At 40.2% G+C, this 22,758-nt stretch overlaps 5 protein-coding genes across 5 annotated transcripts; 4 read left to right on the forward strand and 1 right to left on the reverse strand.

Moving 5' to 3' along the window:
• Positions 1 to 190: 190 nt before the first annotated feature.
• LOC108114570 (syntaxin-12) lies at positions 191 to 2,232 on the forward strand. The gene is made up of 3 exons (XM_017225621.2): positions 191 to 321; positions 638 to 1,309; positions 1,850 to 2,232. Exons 2-3 carry the CDS (start codon positions 640 to 642, stop codon positions 2,026 to 2,028), a joined length of 849 nt encoding a protein of 282 aa, XP_017081110.1. The 5' UTR covers positions 191 to 321; positions 638 to 639; the 3' UTR covers positions 2,029 to 2,232.
• A 106-nt stretch (positions 2,233 to 2,338) lies between these two features.
• On the forward strand, positions 2,339 to 3,158 carry LOC108114572. Its single transcript, XM_017225623.2, has 2 exons — positions 2,339 to 2,802; positions 2,863 to 3,158. The coding sequence occupies exons 1-2, from the start codon at positions 2,712 to 2,714 to the stop codon at positions 3,078 to 3,080; spliced, it is 309 nt and encodes a 102-aa protein (XP_017081112.1). The 5' UTR covers positions 2,339 to 2,711; the 3' UTR covers positions 3,081 to 3,158.
• A 12,675-nt stretch (positions 3,159 to 15,833) lies between these two features.
• Positions 15,834 to 16,792, reverse strand: LOC108114036. The gene is made up of 4 exons (XM_017224782.1): positions 16,661 to 16,792; positions 16,485 to 16,604; positions 16,118 to 16,407; positions 15,834 to 16,040 (listed from the first exon to the last, which is right to left on the reverse strand). Exons 1-4 carry the CDS (start codon positions 16,760 to 16,762, stop codon positions 15,893 to 15,895), a joined length of 660 nt encoding a protein of 219 aa, XP_017080271.1. The 5' UTR covers positions 16,763 to 16,792; the 3' UTR covers positions 15,834 to 15,892.
• Positions 16,793 to 16,816: 24 nt separating this feature from the next.
• On the forward strand, positions 16,817 to 18,084 carry LOC108114035. Its single transcript, XM_017224781.2, has 3 exons — positions 16,817 to 17,336; positions 17,394 to 17,818; positions 17,885 to 18,084. The coding sequence occupies exons 1-3, from the start codon at positions 17,190 to 17,192 to the stop codon at positions 18,054 to 18,056; spliced, it is 744 nt and encodes a 247-aa protein (XP_017080270.1). The 5' UTR covers positions 16,817 to 17,189; the 3' UTR covers positions 18,057 to 18,084.
• Positions 18,085 to 18,402: 318 nt separating this feature from the next.
• Positions 18,403 to 19,289, forward strand: LOC108114095. The gene is made up of 3 exons (XM_017224854.1): positions 18,403 to 18,555; positions 18,620 to 19,023; positions 19,082 to 19,289. The coding sequence occupies exons 1-3, from the start codon at positions 18,403 to 18,405 to the stop codon at positions 19,260 to 19,262; spliced, it is 738 nt and encodes a 245-aa protein (XP_017080343.1). The 3' UTR covers positions 19,263 to 19,289.
• Positions 19,290 to 22,758: the final 3,469 nt, after the last annotated feature.

Genomic DNA, 22,758 nt, shown 5'->3' on the forward strand with positions numbered 1-22,758 from the left:
CGTTATTGTATAAAACGGAAGTTGTTATATTGAAATTTAATTCAAGTTTTTAGTAAACAACATCCTTATAGAAAGTTTTATTTAGAAGATTTAGATTTCAATTTAACCCCTTTGGGGTGCGTGGGGACTAAAGTTGGCGCCCAATTAATCGATAAGCCGCCCCCCACAGCATCGATAGAACGCCCGCACCGAAAGCTCCGGTCACACTGCTCAGTGGGCTGCTGCTTCTGCTTATTGTATTATCATTGTATTTTGTGTGGTGAAAGGCTTTTGGTTTTGTGCGCTGACATTGTGCGTCCACGGAACAGAACTCGCTTTGAAGTAAGTACCAAGCTATCCCGGTTGTGCATTCCTCAGCCGGGAGGAAGCCCTAAAAGAACCCCCGCCCCCAGAAGCAAATCATATGCGAAGAAGAAAACACGTAAATTTTGCCCACCAATACACCGATGCACTTCTACACCGACACGCACGTACACAGGCAAACATCATATGTTGATAAGTTAGCGACAACAACAACAGCAACAACAACAATGAATCATTTGTAGGGATTTGTCTGTTTGCTCTAGAGTGGTATTAAATGTCGGCCTATTTTTTTAAGACCCATGCTTTGAACTCACAGAGATATGTGTGCTTACAGACATGTCCCAGGCCTTGAACAATCCAGGAGGAGGCGGAGGTGGCCCCCATCGTGACTACGGAGCTATGGCAGATTCCACTCCCGAAGTAAGTTTTGCAGCCGCCGGTGGATCCTCGGGGTTTAGTCCTACGGAATTCATGTCTCTCAGCGAGGATATTGGCCACAATATAACTGCGATCCATAGCAGCACTAAGCAGTTGGAGAAGCAATTAAAACTGATAGGGACATCAAAGGAACTTCCCAATCTGCGAGAGAAAGTGCACACCATTAACACCAAGTGCAATGCCCGGGTGCAAACAACCAGTCAGGATTTGCAAAGGTTACAGGCTGTAGTCCGTCATGGTGATCGCCAGCAGAAACTCCAGCTGGAGAAGCTCACAAGGGAGTTTCATGGGGTTGTCGAAAAGTATTCCAATTTACAGCGACGTATTTCGTCAGCCATGCGGCAGACCCTTCAGCAGGCCCAGCATTTTGCTGATCAGGATGTGGAGGCCAACGCCCGAGCTGAGCTGCTCCATCAACAGCGTTTGGAGCAGGCCCATCTCCAGCAAGAGCACGATATGCTCGACGAGCGAAGGCGACAGGTCGAACAAATAGAGTCGGATATTATCGATGTCAACCAGGTCATGACCAAGCTTAGTGGACTGGTGCACGATCAGGGGCAGCAGATGGGTGAGTAAGCCACTGAATGCATTTCAAAGCAGACCCTTAAAGGGGCTCAAGCAACCGCAAATTGACAAACCACAAACTGTAATTAGTGTTCTCCAGTTTCGATGTTCTGATGGGTCATTGCAATCCAATAGTGTAGAAATGGAGAAATTCATTCGTGAAACATAATATCGAAAGTGTATCAGTGCTTTATCGAGTTTATAAGTAATGCATTTTTGTTTAAAAAAATGTATTAGTTGAAAAGAGTGAAAATAAATATGTTTATATATATTCCAATATTTTGAATATTATTTTTCAAGCGTTAGTGAAACAACTTTTAATATACAATGTGAATGACCTTTTTTATTAGTTTACTCTAAATACAGAGTCATGTTTAAACTTATCTTTCATACCCTTATCATTCATTTAATTTTTTGATTGGGTCAGCAATATAAAACTGGTAATAACAATGAGTTTGTCTGTTTTTCAAAATAAGGAGAGAATGATGGGCAATTTCCGTGAAAAAAATGTAACTGATTACAATTTTTTAATGTTTTTTCTCAGATTTTATCGAGAACAATATTGAGCAGACGGCCGCAAACGTTGAGGATGGCACCTCGCAGCTGGCCAAGGCGGCCAGGAGTCGTCAGAGCTACAGGCGCAAGATCTTGATACTCTTGGTGATCGCTGTGATAATAGGTTTAATCGTAACTGGCGTTATTGTTGCCAAACTGAACAGTTAATTGTTTTATTTGTACACCCACATTCAAACACACGCAAACATACACACACACACACCCACACATGCATAGATTTTTGTAAAACGATTTTTATAAGAAACAAAATATTCGAACGTTGAGAACTCTGTTTAATCACCAAGTGAGCAAAGACAACAAACATGTAGAGGAAAAGCTAAAAAATAAACAAATACAATATTTATAAATATATATATACATATATATATATATACATACGTAAATAAGGATACTGCATCCCACTTAAATTGCATATAAACAATATTCAGCGCTTTTAAATGTTAATTATTGTTAAAATCTATTATCGCGAACCATTTAAGTTTTGCATTGAAATTTGTAAAATTTTGTGTTTAGTTTAAAGCAAGCGATGGAGGGATTGCTGAAGCAAACTATGATTTCAGGAATCCCTTCAATATATGTTAAATGATTCAAGTTACAAATAAGTGAGCCAGCAATCGAAATAAAAATAAATCGAACAAAACAATAAAAAGTTTATTTAAAAAGAGCGCCAAGTGTAGTTATAGAATGGTAAAGGTTAGCAGCACCCTACTATCGATAGGTAGGCTATCGATACGTGGAATTGGTGTAGGGTCACACTTAACCAAAACCAAAACAACGTGCTGCGGAATAGAATAATAATTTTTGTTTTCTCGATAAACTAAAGACTAAGTATGCCACAGGGAAAATTTAAGAAGGCAAAACTGCCAGCCAGCATACAGAAAAAGAAAAATCAAAAACAGGCTCCCTTCACCCGCCGTTCAAGTGAGTATCAACAAGTAATCCTATCATCAGCAATACCATAATATCTACAATATTTTATAGATGCACCTATTCAGGCGAAAAAGGCCAAGTTTAATGAGACCCAGAAAATTAAGTCTGTCATCTCGAAGTCGGTCAACAAAAGTGTGGAAAGTGAACTACGATCCCGCGCCCACGAAGGATATATCCAGTTGAGCAAGGCTCAGGAGGCGGTAGCGAAGCACCACGCATCCCAGGCGAAGGCGGCTGCGGCGGCCAGCACCTCCAAATCCACAGAATAGTTTACTTTAGGACTAAGTACATTGTTGATAACCGAAAGACCTGCATATTGATAGTAAAACCTTTTTAAACAAATTGAAGTGCTAGAGTTTCTAATTGAACTAAAACCAATCGAGACTTTCAAAAAGGATAATTGTATAAACATTGATGTAGAAATCTATGGAACAGTTAAGTTTTAGTGCCAAATTCATTGTTATCGAAAGGTTACTTAAAACTGTATTGTAGTAGTTCCAAATCTGTGGAATTTCGCTGTCAGAATCTAGGCTTTCCAGAAATAAGAAGTTATAATGCCCAAAAACAAGATTGTTCTCTAAATCCTGATTTTTTTAAATGAAAATGGTATTTAATATTTTTGAGATTCGCGATAGCTACAATTACAATTATTTTCTTACATTTGTGTATGCTCCAACCAAATCTCCTTTATCAACGAGTTGTATTTTCCTTGTAACTTCTATTAATTATGTAAATTGCAGCAAATATTTAATATCATTCAGTTTTCTTGTTGTGAGCTTTGGATTTTTCCTTGCGTTGTTTCAAGGGCTTGTTGAACAAGTACTACATTGCTAACTTTGACGTTTGCCCAATTTATGACCGGACCTTTGGGTCCCGCTCTTGGAATAACTTTTACATTCAGTTTCCTACTTATCACAATCAGTTTGTTTAATTATAAAAATAGTTGGCAAACAAAGTTTGTTCCGCTGACATTTATTGGACGATTCGCTGTGGCTCTGCCAGCCCAGAATTCCCTTTCGTAATTCCGCTCCTTTAACGACAGCTATTCATGACAAACTTTTTTGGCATTGGCAGCTTTGACGAAGTGAAAAGGAAAAAGTGCAACTAACAATTTCTATTTAATTTTCGCAACGTTTCGTTTCGTTTGCTATGCAAATTCTGTCCGCTTTTGATGCGCTTTTAATTAGCCAGCATCCCGTACTCACATGCATCCGGAAAAATCCACAGCCAATTGGTTGTTTTTGTTTTGTTTTTTGTTCCTTTAACCCCCTCTCATATCAAGCACTTTGATTCCGCGCGCTTTTCAATCGCATGCAAATGAGCCATGCCCCCCTGCCGCCCATTCACCTGTGGAAAAAGGTGACAGGATCCCCGGGTGCTCGTTAGTCGTTTTTTGAACGTTTTGCGTTTTTAGTTTAGCACCAGAATTAAAGTGCTTCCAGCATGCAAATGCATTTTTGCACTCAACCTGCCATTGGTTTTGATAGTAGACCTTTTTGGCTATGTAGTTTTAGCATTCAAAAGAAGCTGTTCGGAACTTTTTGACACCTATTCCTCGCACTCCCTTCACTTATACGAGAATGTTGGTTTTGTCAATAAGGTTGTCTTGGAGGTAGTTATAAAAACTATTTAAAAATTGAAGATCAATAATTCATTTTCAAGTAAAATCGTTTAATAAATTGCTTAAGTATCGGGTTGATTTACTTATCCATTTAATTTAAATATACAAATTCTTTTAGCATTTGGTGGAAGTAGAGAAATAGTTTCATGGAGCTTTTTTTAAATTTCTAGAGTATCTACCTTTTACTAACATGCTTTCTAAAAACACTTCCCAAACTTTTTGGGGCTTTTAGTCTGACGTTTCACTTGATTAGCATTCAATCTTTTCGCACTTTTCCAATTAGAAAATAAATTGGTAATAGCAGAAACACTTGGAAATTTATACGAACCAAAAAGCTTTTAAAAACGCAATGCAACGAATTTTAACTTTAAACCTGTGTGTTTCGGAATCCGTAGTTCCCACATCAAAGTGATTGTTTTATATAGGCTCTTTGGCATTTCATTTTATGGCTTATTTAATTGAGCATTGCATTTTGACCGCATTTGGCAGGAATTGATTGATTTGCCTCTGCAGTCATTCAGCCAACCAACCATCCATTTCACCCATTATTTCCCCTGGCCATGGGGCTTAACTCAGTCCATTTAATTAAAATATATTTCGAACAAAAGAAGCGGACACCTTTCACGCACTCCCGCACTCACAAAGGATAAAAAGCAGTGTCCAGAGCGGAAATCACACGGCCCAGCATCCTTTTTGCATTTTCCATCATTTAAATGATGCGTTTCTGTTTGCCTTTGCCTTTGCGTTTGCATTTGCTGGCTGCCTTCAGCCGCCGGTCGGCGACCTATTTGAATAGCGACGTGTGTCCCAGTGTCGGACATTCCAGGTAGCTGCTTCTGCAGCCTTCAGCTCTTAATGCACTCAGAAAAATATTTATTTCAGTCTTAAACTTATATTTTAATGAAATTCAAATCAAATGGCTATAGAAATTAAGGACGTATTTTTGATTTCTAATTAAATTCCTATGTTAGATATATCAGATCGATCTCAATCAGTTTCACCCCCTTTTTTGTTTCAAGTGCACTATAGAATGGACCACGACTACCTGGTTACCTGGTCAGGTCGTCCGCTGTCTCATTGTGTGCGAGGCGCGCATGTAAATTTGTCCAACTGCAATGGCAAACACTTGAAAAGCGAGCGACAGAGGCCCACTGCTGGCGGCCACCTGCGGCATTCCACACCAAACCCATGACCATACCAAAAACCCATTCCATTCGATTCCGTTTTCATTATTTTGTTTTGTTTTTTGTTTTTTGTTTTTGCATACAATCGAACGTTTTGGTTCCTGGTTCGAATTCTATGTCCTGACCGTCTGTCTGCGAATTCTGATTTATATGATGAATGACAATGAGCTGGGTTTTGCCTATTATTTCGTTTTTGGGTATTAAGTTTTCCGCTTTTCGGTTTTTTACACCTTTCATGGGGGGATTATTTATGATAAGGACAGTGCAGAGTTTAGGGGAAGTTTGCTTATTATTATATTTTCAATATATCTATAGTTAATCCTCGGGATATTCTCACGTTTTATTTTAAAAATGTATATATGTGAAAGTGCCTGTAAAGTTCATACTGTACTTAAATATTTAACTAAAAGTCTAGTTTCGAAGGCTAATGTAGTGTTCTAAGTAAATCGCTGAGGAAAATAATTTTACTTCAACTCTTCTCCATTGATCTATCTTTCCTATCGCATAGCTATCATTCCAATAAATTCTTCACACATACCTGTTCCTTTAATATCCCACCGCATTATTAATGAACAACTTCAATACCTTCCAAATTACACCTTGCTCTCGGCAGAACCTCGGATGAGAAGTGAAGGCAACGAAAATTCACCTGTCCACACGGATTTCTAACTTTTAATACATAAATTAAGGCTTAAAGCCGAAATGTAGGGGCAGAAGAAGAAACAAAAAAAAAAACAAAAACACAAAGCAATCCACGGCATTAAGGAGATAAAGACCTGCCCGGTCATTGAGATATTCCACCTGCAGTCGCTTCCAAGTCGCATTCCCATTACCAGTCCCAGATCAACCAGCAACATATAATAATCCCATCAGCATTTTTGGATACGCTTTGCAAATGAATTGTAGAGCGGCGGCATTTCCCAACGAATAAAAAAAGAAAGAAACCGGACTGTGCCGAGCGTGGATAATAATAATGTGGAACCGAAAATGAGCTCGGATCGCTGACGACTGTTGACTGGTCAGTCAGCGAAGGTTCTGCATTTGCACCTGCAACGGATCGGAACTTTGATGGGCATTGCCTGGCTTATAATTAAATTGGACTTGTGGATACAATTTGATATCCTTGCCGATGTGCTCCATAAAGCATATGAGCGCACCAAGATTACATAATGGTTTCGTTATTAAATGTCTTCTTGGCATTTACATTTTGAAAGGTGTGTTTGTTGGTGAGAATTTCATAGTTAAGAACAGCCATTTCGACGGAGTTTCCCCTAAAGTCATATTCCTTGACTATCTAACATAGTTTTTTAATGGAAATATTCATGTTTATCTGGTTAACTGTCAGATAAAAATGACTTATCATGGTCTTGCTGGGTATGACTTTGTTTAAAAAATAAAGATAGGATATTTTCTAAGACCTGCTTAACGAACCAAATATAATGAGGCTACTGCTTTTGATAAAAAATGTTAAACCATGTGGTTAAAATTGAATTAAAAACTAAACTATTCAAAGCTAATGCAATATTTTTATAACCCTACCCAGCACAACTTTTGGGCAAATAAAAATTGCATTTATCATTTCCCAAATCACCGAACACATTATTCTCCTCACTGAAATATTAAAGCACCGGGAAGCATTTCACTTCCGCTTGTTGCAAATAAAAAACAGAGTATTCCTCAAAATGAGAAAAAAACAAAAAAAGAAAAGAAAAGAAAGCAAGGAAAAGCGAAGCGCAAAAAATCTGTTGTTAAAAGGCGCACACAACAAGCGGATGTAAATGTGCCCAGCTGCATGCCAAAAACTGCAATTGTCATCAATACGAGCACGGGGGGGAAGGGTGTTTCCGGGGAGGGTGGTGAGGTATGGCCATACAAAGCCAATTCATAAAAACAAAAGCAAGAGCGAAAAGTGAATTTCAATAACGGATGTAAATAAACCACATGAGATCGATTACCTCCCTAGTGTGCGGGTGAGGTGAGTCCTGCTGTCAGGATAACAGATGCACGGAAAGGCATCGACTGCAGGTACACCTCTCAAGCTCTATAGCTCTGCAGCTCCACACACAACAGTAAAGCATCCACAATATCAGTTAACTCAGTGCGGGAGGATGGCAAAGATAAAAAAATCATGGCCCTCAAAAAAAGCACAAGCCAGAAACATCTGTCCTTCCCTTGAAGGAGTAAGAAAAAATGTAAGCAAAAAAAAAAAAACATGCAGCAGGTTTGAAATTTATTTAAGCCAGCTCAAGAAAAAACGCGACAAGGTTAAAAAGTGTGGTCTTAAAGCAGCAGAACTTGGCTATCTAAAAAGGTATTCTGTAAGATATGACTTAAATCATAAAAATCATTATTAAAGAAGAATTATAAATTTCTCACTTACTTATTGACTAAAAAATATCTAAAAATTTCAAATTTCCTCTTACTATTTTATGAAAAAAGAACTTCTTAAAACAAATTTGTCACCATTGATTTACTTAAGTAAGTTAACGAGAGTGTTTTTAAAATAAAAGAGAAACAAATTCCGTTGCGATTTATTTCAAGCGATTCCACTAAAAGGAATACATTTTGTAGTTATGCAAAAAAACATCTGTCCGCTTTTAAAGGGATAAGAAAAAAATCCGTCCAACTAAGTTGGCCATAAAGAGGAGGCAGAGGAGCATCGTATATGCATTGAGGAAGCAGCCGCAGGCTTCGGTCATCAGAAAACAAAAGCCCATTAAGGTATAGCACCTGGACTGGAACCGAAGATCACCTTGAATTGGGCCCTCGAGGGAGTCAAGGGAATTTTGGACAGGAGTGGAGCCGATTGGAGAGTCCCATAAATGTGTCGATATTATTACGGTAAACAGCCTGATGCATTTTAAATTCAATTTTAAACTCATCTTGCACTCTCTAATTGGACCCTTTGCGAAAGCGGATCCCTGGCGAATAATAATAATGAGGCATGTCATCAGGCCAAGTGATTCCCAAACTGAATGGGCCTTATTGAAAATCCATCAAAATGTTAAATCTTCCCCTTACCATGATGGGGTAAGTGCTTAAACAGTTGCTTATTATAGGGTAGGCATCACCATCACTGCTGACCCACAAAGTGTGCAATATTACTAAACAAATATATTGGGGTTGGGGTAGGGATTAAAGATGAAAAATCCATTAAGAAAAAGGAAAGTTGTAAAGGAAAACACTTAAGCACTTTGATTAAGGTTAAATAAGGCTTACGTTCTATGGGAAAATGTTTAAATTGTGGATTTAAAGATAAAGGAAACCTTTTATAATGCAATTTTCTTTATTTTTTTTTTTAAATTAAAAAGCCTTGTAAATCCCTAAAACTAGATATTGTAAATTTAGCAAATGAATTGGCTTAAATTGCTTAAATAAAAGTAATAATAAAACTGCTTTTGAATGTGTGAAAAAAGATCTTTGTAAAGAACTTTCTGGACAAGAATAGTCCAATCAAAATATATCCTTAGATCTTCTCTTTGGATCCATTGCAAGCCAATTTCAGCTGCTGGCAAACAAACAATTCCAAAGTCATCCGAGGCTCATTGTAAGAGAATTATGGAATACCAAAAAGAGTTTGCCGCCTCGAAGGTGTAAAGAAAAGGTGCTGACCCAAGGACAAAGGATCTGAAAGGTGCCCAACGCCTTCAGGGTCACAATGCGTGAATAGAAACAGAAGACTCTGACTGACAAGGAATTTGCCAGAAATGGTTTTCCAATGGGATGCAACAGCAACATTAATCATCAAGGACCAATTCCAGGGCCAATAAGTTGACCAAGAAAAAAGCCAGAATTCTCTGTAGATCAAGGCCATAAATGTCGCTGCAGTTTTAATAGAGCAAGCTGATTTTTAACAGGACCTCTCTTCTCACACACTTGCAGCTGGCCACAAACCACAGGAGTCTCTGGTCAACACAATAGGCCAAGGCGGCAGGGACAAAGGTCGCAAAGTCATTTGAGATTCGTTAAAGAAAAATTACATGACGTTTTTGCGGAGCAATTACCAGGTGTAAGAAGAGTGTCAGAACTGTTCCACACAGCTCGGGGGCGTATACTAATTGTTCGACCCTCTTGGCCCGCTTGCGAAATGCTCATGACAAATGCCTTGGCCAACACCCATCTCTCTTCTTTACTTTGCAATCGAAAGTGCGCTGTAATTTCGACCTCCACTTTTTTTTTTGTGTTGGCCAATTGTTCAGCCTGCCTTTATCGGCAACCATTTGGAACAACTTTTATTGAAAAGCATTCGATGATGGTCCGGGTATGGGGGTACGCACATGGCTCCCAAGGACTATTGTCGGCGCTCTACTGAGTTGTAATTAATGTCCACTGTCCACCGCAATGGGAGTTTGATTTGTGAGCTCATTCTCTTTCGAGAAATGGAAATACGTGGAAGAGTTCGTAACTGTGAGCTTTTAGAGGAAAAGGAAATTGGTTTGGTATTAAGAAAATTATGGTAAGAAGGGGAATGGGATTAATAAGTTCCAGGATCTCATTATTTGAGAATAGGATACAAGTCGGAATCCCCAATCCAAATCAAAGATAATCTTTAACAGTTGATCTTGGCCTGGAAATCTAGATCAATCTTTACTTAACGTTTCGGTTTAGCCGCTTTGTTCGCTAATTTCACATTTTGGCTTCGACCAAATTGTATCTGTATCTTGAACTTATCGGTAATCCATCGCCTTCCAGGGGCACTTAACATACTTCTTATCTATATCTTCGATCTGGCCGCATTTCCTCTCCTTCGGTTTTTGGCTCGGTTCCTGTTCAAGCCGCAACTTCCTTGGCATTGTGGCGCGTTTTTTCTGTTTTTGTGTTTTTTCATTTTGGCAAACTTCTCAGGTGACAAAAAGGAAGTAGGTGTACATGTTGTGGTTGATTCGGAGTATTACCTGCTCCTTGCAAGGGATGCTGCTGGTGGAAACCCGAATTCAGTGTCCTGAAAGCTGATACGGGAGTGTGCGATCCCTGTATTTGGCATTTGTCTAAAATGCGGTTTTCCCCGGCATTTAATTTCTATTTCAACATTGCATTCGTAATACGAGACCTTCCCACCACAGGTGTGGGCTTAGGGGAATTGGAATTGGAGCAGGTTGGCTGGCAATCTCTCTTGGCTGTGTATTTTAGCGTTAGAGTCCATCGTTTATATATTCATGTTACCTTAGAGAGCATTTTCCCAGCTTTTTGTGTTTGGCTTTCCCTCAAATTGTGCGTGCTAAAAACAGTTGACATATCCAATGGGCGTTGGCTGTGTGTGTGTGTGTGTTGGTTAGTGTCTGGGGGCTTTTACCGTGGCGTATTTTACCTGAGCTACCTGCTCGGCAAGCAACTCACTTGGCGCTCCTTAAAATGTCAAATGTTCTCGGGGACCATCCCATTCATCCATCCATCCGTTCTGTCCGTGCCCACATATGTTGTACCCATACCATCGAGAGCTGCTAATGGAAATTGCGGTTAGCGGAGGCGTTTGGCGACGACTTCCTGTCGTGCTGCTACTCCTCTGCCTGAAGAAATTTATGCTAAAAGGTTGCCAGTTTGACTTGGCGACGAGCTGGTCTTTCTCTTCCCCGAGATGTCTAGCAATTTAAGGCCTCCAATTCTTAGGGTTATCTATTTTGACTATAAGGTAGCAGCAAAAAAAACGAATTTCACTTATTCATATTCTAGAGCAATTTGCCTGTCCAGGCCCATCCTTATTCTCCGTCCGGATTGGAGTTCCCTCTCACCCACTGTCCATTGTCCGTGAGTGCGTGCGGCGCCTGAAAAAGCATTTTGTGTAAATGCGGCGCAAACAAGCTCGAGACTAATTACGACAGGGAGATAACAGCAAGCAGAGCTAGCCACGCCAGGACTCACAAGGATCCAGGATAATAATCTAAGCAAATTTATCAACACGGACATATATGGAAAAAAAATATGAAGGGCACAAAAACAGCAGACAGCAAGGGATATACGCAGCAAACAAGCGAGTGAAAAATTATGCGATGCGAACTCCAACGGAAAACACAGAGCTAGATGGGATTTTAGGAATGTGGGGGACTCGCAGCTAGGATTTATGCCTAGTGCTGTCCCTTTAGCTTTAAAGGGTTAACATTGGATAAACTCAAAACTAAAAATGTTAAAAACAAACTAATTACGTAAAAATTATTTGTAAACAATATATTTTTGGCGATTTTAAAAATAATTATGTCTTTGAAATCGATTAAATTCATAAAATCTATTTGTCGCGAAAAGTATATCGATAGTTAGTATTTTAGTTCAGTATTGTACTTGTGATTGTTTCTAATTGGCCACACTGTTGTTGTGGTCTAAAACTTTGTTAAGTTTGGCGCCTAGGGCATACCGATCGGTGATCCCCAGAATAAAGGAAGGATGTATTGAGGTAAGTATAAGTTAAGTTCATGCTAAATATAAGCATATATATATACATATATCCCACCAACAGAATAAAAAGCTCAGTACAACGCTAATTATTACGCCACAAGTTGGTAAAGGGTGGAGTGTTAGAGGCAACTTCCTGGATTTCGATCGGCGTCACTACTCTTACGAAATTCCGTAACTTTAATAACCTTTTCTAAGTCCTTATCTCTAATAACGAGTTAATTTTTCTTTCTAAAAGCCCAACACTGTTATTAACATGTTAACTTTGGGCTCGAACAAAAAGCCCGCCACGTGCTGTTGGCCAAATAAAACAGACAAATACAACGGCCAAGATAGGGCCTTCACGAACGACTCAGTCTGGCCCAAAACAGACAAAAGGATATTTGGGTGAGCCGCCTACTTTCCCAGGAACTGGAAAATCTGATTTCCTTTCTAGGCAAAGATCATTAGGGGAACACCGCCTACAAACAAATCCTGTGCAAATATTTGCCAAGGCATAACAAGTAAATTTGCGCGGGAGAAGATGTTGCAACATGGCCTAATCCCAGATCGTAATGTCCTAAGCCGGCTCGGGATTAAATTGGCTTAAATGGGACCATGAGCACAAAGGTGAAATGAATACAGTTCATCAAGGAATGATCCTTCGCATAATTTTGTGGCCTGGCGGGAAACCCCAAGAACCCAAAAACCGGAAAATGTGAAGCGGGAAACGAAACTCTTCCTCCGTCGAAGGAGAAGGCCACCATCAATCATCGTCAGGCTACGGGGCACATTAGCATTTATGAACTTTTTGGCCAAGTTGATTTTTTCCCAACTTGCCAAGGGCTGCGACTTGGTCTAGGATGGGTTGACTTTAATAGGATTTTCCATAATTTCATGCGCTTGTGCATATTTGGCAGTCAATTAATGTCAAACTAGTTTCAGGTTTCGCCTGCAATCGATCAAAATTTAAATGCAACCACCTCAGCGGTTTCTGCAATGAAGTAATTTGACATTATTCATATGACCCGAATGTTTTTATGAGCGATGATGTTACCCTCAACCTTATTAAAGGGCCGGAATACGAGGTGTTGATGTTGCCCCGATAAAGAAGTTGTGGGAATGCCTTTTGCTATCATTTAATGATTCGGTTTTTATTACTGTTGGCCATCAATTTGATATGGTGGTTAGGGTATTAATAGTGGTTCAGCCAGATGAAACTAATCTAGAAATTCATGGGAGAACTTCTTAAGATATTGCCTTCTGAAAAGTTCTTAATTAAGATTTGGATATTGATAAGAAAGGTAAAATTCAAGTCTTCATGCTGGGGAAACTTTGATCGTTTTTAAGGAGCATAAATAGATTCGATAGGCAGGTGAGGAAAGTTGTAAGTTTTTTTTCCCAATTTTTCCATATATTAAAATTAATCTTGAACCAATCCAATCTTCTTATGCTTTATAAATTCATAAGCCTTGCAAAAAGCATTTCATTAAGTTAATTAAAATAAACCGAAAATCCCCAACCAGTCAAATGGAATTTTGCATTTTCGTTTTCAGATTTTTTCCAGCGCTTTAGCATTATTAAAAGCGTCATTTTAAATGCCATTTTGCATTATGAATTTAATCCAATTGTTGATGGTGGAAAAAAAAACAACAACAAAGGACGGCAATAAAAACAGAGAAACAACAATCAAATGATACGGTAATTAGTTAATTTATAAATATCATATAAACTGCTCATTTATGAATTCAATTAATGTTCGCAGACGCGTGACCGAAGTGGATTAAACTCTAATTTAATAACCCAGCTGGTGGGTGCGCAAAAAAAGGAAAAACCAAAAGCAAAAACAAAGTGTTCGATTTTATTAAAATGAAAACCTCAGAATGCGTGACAGTTGCCGCACAATGATTTACACCACAGAACTGTTGTCATCGGTTATGGATACTATGTAAGTATATGGGATTTGAGCAGTATGCCGACACATGGCAGGGGATCGGTTGTCCACGAATCCTGCCCACAGATGCGTTTACAACTCACTAGAACGCCCAGCATATGTCATGGCTAGATGACTACTTAAGGGAGCTGTCAATTGCTGAGGATAATGTTTGACTCTGCCTCGTAATTTATGCATATACGGATCTCAAGTGGATCTGCTTCTCGGTATATGCCTGTGCACATCTGTGTAACCCTAGATCCCAGTACGCCCCCAGCTCCCAGTGCTCCTTCTTCTCCTTTATAAAGATCCCTTGTGGTTAGGCCCATGCCAAAACTCCGGGATAATCACATTGTTGACTGCTACTGCAACTAATTACAAATCAATTTGAACCAGCCCCCAAAGCCAAATGAATTCCGTAGAGAGTTTCCCAAGGCTAACCGCACAACGACACAGGAAGTGGGATCGTGGGGATAAGAACCTCCTTAACACCTGCCCGACCGCCTATTAAAATGTTATATGGCCAGTGTCTATGCCAAGTTTAAAAACAGAAAACACAAAAATAAATTGACATTTCAGCCTGGCCGTAAATCAAAGGAGACAACTTAGACATTCAACGATGTTGAAGTGACGAAATAGGCAGCAGAAAAAGTCATAAAAACCGAAGGAATCTAGAGGAGATGGATCACTTTTGATGGCTGTCTTTTATGATCCCACAATTGAGATATAGGAGAAGATGGAGATATGAAAGGTCTGTTGGAGGGCATTGCAGATATGTTTAAGGATGAAATGATGGATCTTGTTCTTGGACATGTGAGATAGGAGCTTATGATATGATAAGTTATAGGAAATTGTGGTAGATACTCTAGGTTGGTAATAATTTATCTGTCTTATAAAAGATGAAAGAATTTGGTTGTTGAAATAATTTGTTTATTTTAGAAATGTTTGAGCAAAAAAATAAAGTAAATAACTAACTTGCTAAGGAAATAATGAAAACCATTAAAGGTCTTTGGCAAATTTATTTTAAGGATCAGACCTAACCCGATCTGAATTCTTTTTCTACCCAAACTCCAACCCTTTCTACACATCGTCTCTAAGCTTATTAAAACTCAAGTTTCTGTGTTTGTTTTTTTTTTTTCAAAAACCTTTCTCAAACTGTGACGTACATAAGCACTTCAGCTTCGATGCCTGGCCATTGTTCGAGGATCTCGAGAAGAACAGAGGAATCATTTGTCTTCTAATTATGATTCCAATGGCTTGGCAAAATCAAAGAAGGCGTAATTCGCTCTCACCATCACCGGCCAGGACGTTTTCGGGGCTCCTTAAAGGCGGCAAATCGAATCAAAGAAATAGCAAACAAACAAACAAAAACCACTCAGAACAACGGAAAAGGAGACTCCTCTATGGTATTGTTGACAGGCCGCCGAAAAAAAGGAGACCACAAAATACACTCAGACAAAGGAGCCGAGGAGCTGATTTGCACAAAAGGAGCGGAAAAAGCGATCAAAGAGCCAAACAAAAAGCAAAAGAAAAGAACTCGAAAAAAAAAGCAGGGCCATCATCACATGTCCGACGTGAGGTAAACCCATCTGAAAACCCCCTAAGCAAGCCAAATTCCAAACCAGATCCTTGCGGCCAGCTTAGGACTCTTTTTCCTCTGCTGGTTTCATCTGCTTTGTTGCCACCACATTGCGTCGTCGTCTTTAAGCTCTTTAAGCGAAATAAAAACATTTCACGCCGCAGCAGGAGGTGACTCGAACTCGAGTTTCGATTAACTCAAAGCTGTTGAGGTGGAATATCAATATATCCTTTAAATCAAAACTGCATGTGACCTGAAACGCTTTAATGATATACCCTTGTCGTAATACGTAATATAATATTTGGATAAAATAATTAGTTTTATTATAAATTTTCACTCTATCTCGACCCAAGGCTAAACATTTTTATGTAAAATTTCAACTTTTTATCCATTTTAGTTATTTAAAACACAATGCTTATCAAGTCCAAAGCACTATGTTCGCAGTGGGCCACGTAATCGGAGCAGCCCAGGCCACGCGTGCCCGCATCGGAGGCCTCGTACAGTCCGTCCACGTGCTGTAGTTCTTGCTCTGCAGCACTCGTCGTTGGCCTGCAACAAAATCGGGTTAAAGGATACCATAATTAGTGGCGACCCCTTTGAAGCCACGACAAGTTGGGGAGACTCACATGAATAGAATCTGAAACAGGCTGCCCACCAGTCCGTTTTGGGCATCCAGGGGCGATTCGCTGACCTCGCAGATTGTTCGCAGCAGGCAGGCAGAGCCATTGAATCCATAGTGGGTCAGGAAGTTTATAATACAGCGGTAGAAATCGTGGCGCTTAAAGGGTGGTGGGGATCCCACCGACCGACGCCTTACCTCGTTGTCCTCGTCGTTTATATAGTCTCTTCCATCCTGTCGTGCATTAATCGGTGTGACATTGCCATTAAGGCCCAGGTAGTGATCATCAAGATCCCACTAAGGAAGTATTTTGTTAAGATAGAAGTATCATAAGTTATCTATAAATATTGGAAATGATTTTTAGCCAAACTTACCTCATCAACAAACTGGTTGTATGTGTCATTGTTTGGCAGTCCATAGTTGGACTCAAAGTTGAAGGCCATGTAGACATTTTTGGGTCCAAGTTCCAAAGGAATGGCCACAGCAGCTAGCAACTAAAAACTCATCAAAATTGATTTACCTTAAAGAGATTCTCTTTAATAATACTCACACCAAACGATCCTTGATGTGGAAACACCAGAAAACAATGTGCTAAGCCCAAACCTAAAACCAAGACCACACCCAAATAAACATACCATTGAAAGGCACCCATCTTAGCCGAAGTTCTAAGCCAACTAAAATGCAGTTTGCTAAAATTGCAGGTTGCACAAACGATGGGCGTTAGAATTGGGAGCCCCACTAATAACTGGGTGAGAAGTGGCTTACGGTACTGCCTTAGCTAAGAGAAAGAAACCGGAATATGCAAGATTTACACGGTTACCACATGACCCCGTCTCCAATGGATCGCCGTTGTCTATACCCAACAGGTGCTAATTGCTAGAATGTGTAAAATTCTTAGACGAGAAAGTCTTCTTCAAGCGATTGATGAAGCCGTTTTTATTGAGAAATTAAAATGAAAAACTCGTGAGCAAGAAAAAGAACATCAAGAACATGGATTAGTATCTTAAGACCAGAGCTAGCATAAACACGCACTGAGATTAGCTCGGGCGTAGATCAAAATATAAAAAAGAACACAAAAAATGAAATTTAGCATAGTTATCATATTGGCCAGTTGCCTGATTTACCAGGTTATGGCCTCCCTGGACAGCCTCTCCAAGCATCAGAGGAGTAAAAGAGCTCCCATTCCCTGGCTTATATATCCCACCACATCACCCACTCGTGTTATGGTAAAAAATAATTCAGTTAATAGAAATTCCATTACTAACCTATTTTTATTTTTTCAGTTTATTGGTGGCATAGGTTTTCCTTTGGAGGATCTCAACTATGAAGCTGTGACCACAGGCTATGTATTGAAGGTGGAGTACTGGCTGCCCACCGATCCGGATGAACTGAGAACACCCACAGCATTGCCACTTACACAGGTGGCCACACCTGGCATCACAGGAGCCAGAAAACAGAAGAAACCCATGTTTGAGAACTTTCTAGTGGGAGTAGATGAACTCGGCAAGAACACCAGAAAGTTGCTGACTAGAACCAACAAAGTCTTAAGTAGCTATCGATGGACAGTCTATAAGGGACTAGAGGGATTGGCTGATCGATTGGGATATCAGGGCAGAATTTGTGTCCTAAAAAGCATTTGCGAAGCAGCCGAGGAGCCCTTCCATTACACAAATGGACTCTTTGCGGATCTTCTACATATATTACTGACGTAAGTTAAGAAGGAAAGACATTTTAGGATTACCTAACCATATAGTAATTGACCCTCAACCCACAGACCCTCCTCCTCAGTGGATAAACTGTCAGAACATTCGGATAACGAGTATTACTATGCGGAAAATGTGGGTCAATCGGGCGCTGGCTGTGATCGTGTCTTTAAGGAATGTCGATTAAGTCTGCTCCAACATTTCAGTGAACTCCATCACAACCTGGATAAGATTTTATTTTGAGCCAATAAAGGAAGTGCATAAATGGTACCAAAAACTTTCGTTCAGTGTTCTTTTGTGGCAAATAGGGCTTGGTAAACCAAACTTGTATTGTGCTAATTAAGATGCCGTGATCGTTTTTAGAGGCAGCAAAGCTCAAAGTCTCTGTGGAAAATAATGTTCCCAATTCTGATCGTGACTCAAGTGTGCCATATTGCCAGCATCTAATGACACTTTCGGTTTCCCAATCGAAGAAAGTAAGAAGTTTGATTTCGTAGGCTATTAAAGTGAAAACATTTTGGCGTTTGCTAATTTAGTCAGCAGTCTTCTCTTAAGCGGAGAGGTTATTGCGTATTTTAAGGACTTCATAATGAACTTTCTTCTATCCTTGATTTTAGTTATAAGTTGTGTTCATGTTTTTGGATCTTTTAATAATACTTCGATCCGTCAGAGTGATATTCTAGTAAGAAAGGCCCGATGGTTGCCCTTAATATATCCCAGAGCCAATCCTACTCGATTAGAGGTAAGTAAACTTAAAGTAGCATCAGGACAAATTTAAATTAAAATGTTAATGTTATATTTTCCAGATGATAGCTGGCTTTGGTATACCCGTAGATGACCTTACTGTTGAATCTGTGGTCACAGGTTACGTTCTGAAAGCTCAATATTACTTACCATACTCCGTTAAGCAACTGAGGACCAAGGATGTCCACGAAATCTCTAAAGGAAGGCTGCTGGAGAACGCCACAATCTTCGATAAGGTAATGCAGATGTCTGAACAGAAACTGGGCCTGGATCCTGATATCCTGCAAGAAGATCTTCAGGCCTTCGGCAGCTATCGCTGGTCGGTGTATGAGGCCTTCGCCGCCCTGGCCATTCGCATGAAGCTCAATGGCCGAGTATGTGTCCTGAAGAGCATCTGCGAAAGTGCGGCGGCTCCCTTCGACGATCGAAATGGTTTGCTGGGCGAACTGCTTCACATCCTGCTCACGTGAGTTTATGATCGTGGAATCGGCGTTATGTTAACCTCCTCTCTATCTCCCTTTTAGACCATCCAGTTCTGTGGATCCCTTGGCGGAGCACTCGGACAACGATTACCTGCAGGCTGAGAGATTGGGAGCAGCTGGTAGCGATTGCGATCAGGTGTATCCAAAGTGTCCCAAGTCCCTGCTGGAGCACTTTAGTGATGTACATCATCTGGGCAGTGAGTTCCTTCGCATGTTGGGTTGAGATAGTGGCTTAGATAAGCTGGTCAAATGTGATATTTATAAAAAATAGTTAATTTAATAATTGATTTTAATATTAAAGGATTTTTCGGTAGGCTAACCTAAAGTTTAACTCGTTAATAATTAGATAATGTTTTAATATATTTTTGGAGTTTACCTCCCTATCTTATAGGAATACTTCTTTGTAGAAGATTGCTGCCTTCCGTTTGGGACCTTTTTTTCGACTCTGAGAACAGCGTCGACCCATGGCACTTCCTATCCGGTTGATTTCACCGGCAAGAGCGTGAAATTTATGCAAATATCCACATAATAACTCTTTTTGTTCTCCTGTCCTGGCCTCATCATCATCATCTTCGGATATCTCGCCACGCTCGGGTGGTCTTTTCTCCTCGCCAGCTATCAAAGCGTACGCATCTCCCGACTTGGCCATATCAACCTCTTTAGGGCCTATTGTCTTCTAATTCAATAATTACAGCCCGAGCTTTGGCTACCGGGGAAATGTTTTGAGACCCAGAGATAGAGGTAGACCCACCACCGTCTTGGGATCTTTGCTTATGGTACCTGGGACAAATAGGCGTTTAAATGCAAATGTCTGCGCTGTAATTAATACGCATAATACGCGTATTATGCTAATGCCAATGTCATAATGACTTGAGGAAACCCGAAAAAGAAAGAAAGACCAAAATATGCATTTCACACTCGGCCTAGGGTTTTGGTCGGGCTCAGTCATATATTCATCACTAGGTAGCTGCATAGTTAATGCCCTTACGTACTAATTAGCTTTGACAAAATGTATACAACAGAAAACAAAGCTACTAAAAATTAGTAGCGTGTTGGTTTGGAGAGGGGCGGTGGCTGGAGGGGAGACTTTCTCTAATGAATCCCCAGTTCCCAGACAGAGGCACTTGTCTGCGATGACAAAGTTCCGATAAGAGCTCGGAATATATTTTGACAGGAGTCAACGCTGTCGTCTGGGGTCCAGACCTAGATCGGGATCATGGGGATCCAAAACATAAACTACAGGCGAGATGCACCTTTCACAATTTTCATGTTGTGATTACCTTTAACCCCTTTATGGTCTACGGATCCCCTTTTTTGAAAGAGTAGGGGAAGGGCAATAATTTTCATTTTCATTGCCTTTCTTTGGAAACAATTTGTAGGAACATGCAACTTAACGAAGTAATCAGAGAGGAGGCCAACTCCAGATGCTTATCCGATGCCAGAGAGTCAGCCAGCCAGCGACAACTATTTTATGGCCTTATGTGTGGAGGATGCTGTGTGGCACTCGGCACTCGGTCGCTTTATATGGCTGGGATTGCTATTTTTGGTAACCCTTTTGCTGCCTCTGGGCAGGAAAGTGGGTTACAGTCCTCTACCCCCTCTATAGTCAGGAATTTATGCTGCGTAATAATTCTTGGTCCACAACTAAGTTGGGAAAAAACAATGTAACAAATTGTTGTGCTCGTACCTGGGAGAAGCTGCGTATGCAAATTCACCGACTGCAAATGCCAGCTATGTCACTATGTTGCCCCAAATGGGGTGGACACACCGGTGACCCCGACCCCTGGCATCATCACTAACTAACCCACTTCCACCCATTAATTTCCCATCAACTGGGCGGGTTTTTTTTTACTGGGCTTTTATCTCTCAATTCGAAATGACTTTTGATGGCATTTCCACTTGATCTATATCGCTACTAGAGTTTAACGGTCACAAACGTTTCCCTAAGGGTCACATTAAATTACCTAGATTTTATCGTAGATTTTCGTATATTTCATGCTAATTAAAACGCCAAGATATTTGTTTAGCGATAAACAATAATTAATTGTGCTTATTTCTTATTTCTCTTAGTTCTCCACCTGCTTTCCCCTACATCCAAGCTTCCACTGATTGAGTTGTATCTATGTGGAATCAGTTTCAGTTGGTTTCGGGCGCAATAAACCAAATCAAACCGTGGGATGGATGGTGCCCCTTTCTGGGTTTACTCCTCCACCACCGCCATCATGACGTATGCACATTGTCATCATAACTCTGGCCATTGTCTCTGATTCCGACTCCCAGATATACATATACATATTTTTTCTTTACTTTGCATAATGCCGTCTGGGGATGAGTGAGTTTTTGCGAGGGCGTGTGTGTGAACTGCAGTTTATTATTTAAACAACGTGACTAAATTTACGTAGTGCCAAAGGAGAGTGAGATTCTGGTGGAGAAAAACACCCGCAGGTGGTAAAACAATAATAGTAAACGTTTGCACAATGGAACATGCCATATGTGTATATGGAGGGTGGCGAAAATAATGGATGCTTAAAATTAAATTTTGAGGGCAGTGATATTGGTTTAAAACTAACAAAAATAAAAAAATTAAAAGACGATTGGGGTATGCAATATTTTAAAAAATTAAAATATTTCAAGCGTCGTACTGAATGTGCTGTTCTCTTCTGTGGTCAAAAAAGGAACTGTTCTTTATTCCTTTATCTTATTCTCTTTTATCCTAATTTGAACAAGTATTAGTGACATTTGTAATCGTGCGAACAGGACACACATAGTGTTCGTAAGCATGGTCTTGTAAAAGTAAGGGAGAGGAATACATTCTTAGCTTACAACTGTGTATAGATAAGTTAGTGTGACCGCCTGCTACAATATACTGCTCCGAAGTTTTGCTTTGCCAAAACTTACAGAATAAAAAGTGTTTAATAACAAAAACTTTTGACTAGATGTATTTTATATTGTTAATAAATATATATTTCCGAAAAATACGTTTTTCCCCAATGTGCATAGCTGTGGCTTGGCATATGCAAAGTGAGCGTGGCTTTGGCCCCAGACAATTTTCGCATGATAAATCGTTAAAGGAATATGAAAAAAGAAACCCGTGAATTGTAACAGAAATAACATACAAAAAGCGACCCATGGCTGGAGGGCAAAAGTGCGATGAAGAAGAGAAGATACCAAAAGGGGGTCGAACTGGTAGGGCCTCACCTGATACCCCTCACCACCGTCCCTGTCCTTTGTTTATGCAAAAAGCTTCGCGGAATTGGCGCTACGTACGTGCCAAAGCATTTCATGGTCTGGCAACTTAATTCACCAGGATAGCCCCACTTCCCTCCCTCTTCATTCGAAACCATATGTTTCGAGGTGCTGCCACCTTGTTCGCCACCCATGCGGGTTCCATTTCCATTCATCTTCTGTTTGCCGGTGTCTGTGCTAGTGTTTGTTTTCCACTGGAAGCCCATACTTCTTGCCCAACCTCAGCTTTTCTCCGGCGCTCACGTGTAAATTTTCTCAAATAAATCATTAAAAGCTGCGCAGCAGCCACAGCACATTGACATTGTCAGAGGCTTTGCACCCACTCAGGGGGACAAGACCCCCCCTCTGTGCGCCGGTGGAGACCCCCTTTTTTGGAGACCCTTTCTTCCGGCCTCTATCTTTCGGAAGGCCGCTCTTTTGATAGCAATCAACGGGGGAGCGCTCATTGTGAGTGCTCGAGTCCCTTACTCATC

Source organism: Drosophila eugracilis, unplaced genomic scaffold (genome assembly GCF_018153835.1).
Source record: "Drosophila eugracilis isolate 14026-0451.02 unplaced genomic scaffold, ASM1815383v1 contig_2154, whole genome shotgun sequence".
NCBI classification, from domain to species: Eukaryota; Metazoa; Arthropoda; class Insecta; order Diptera; family Drosophilidae; genus Drosophila; species Drosophila eugracilis.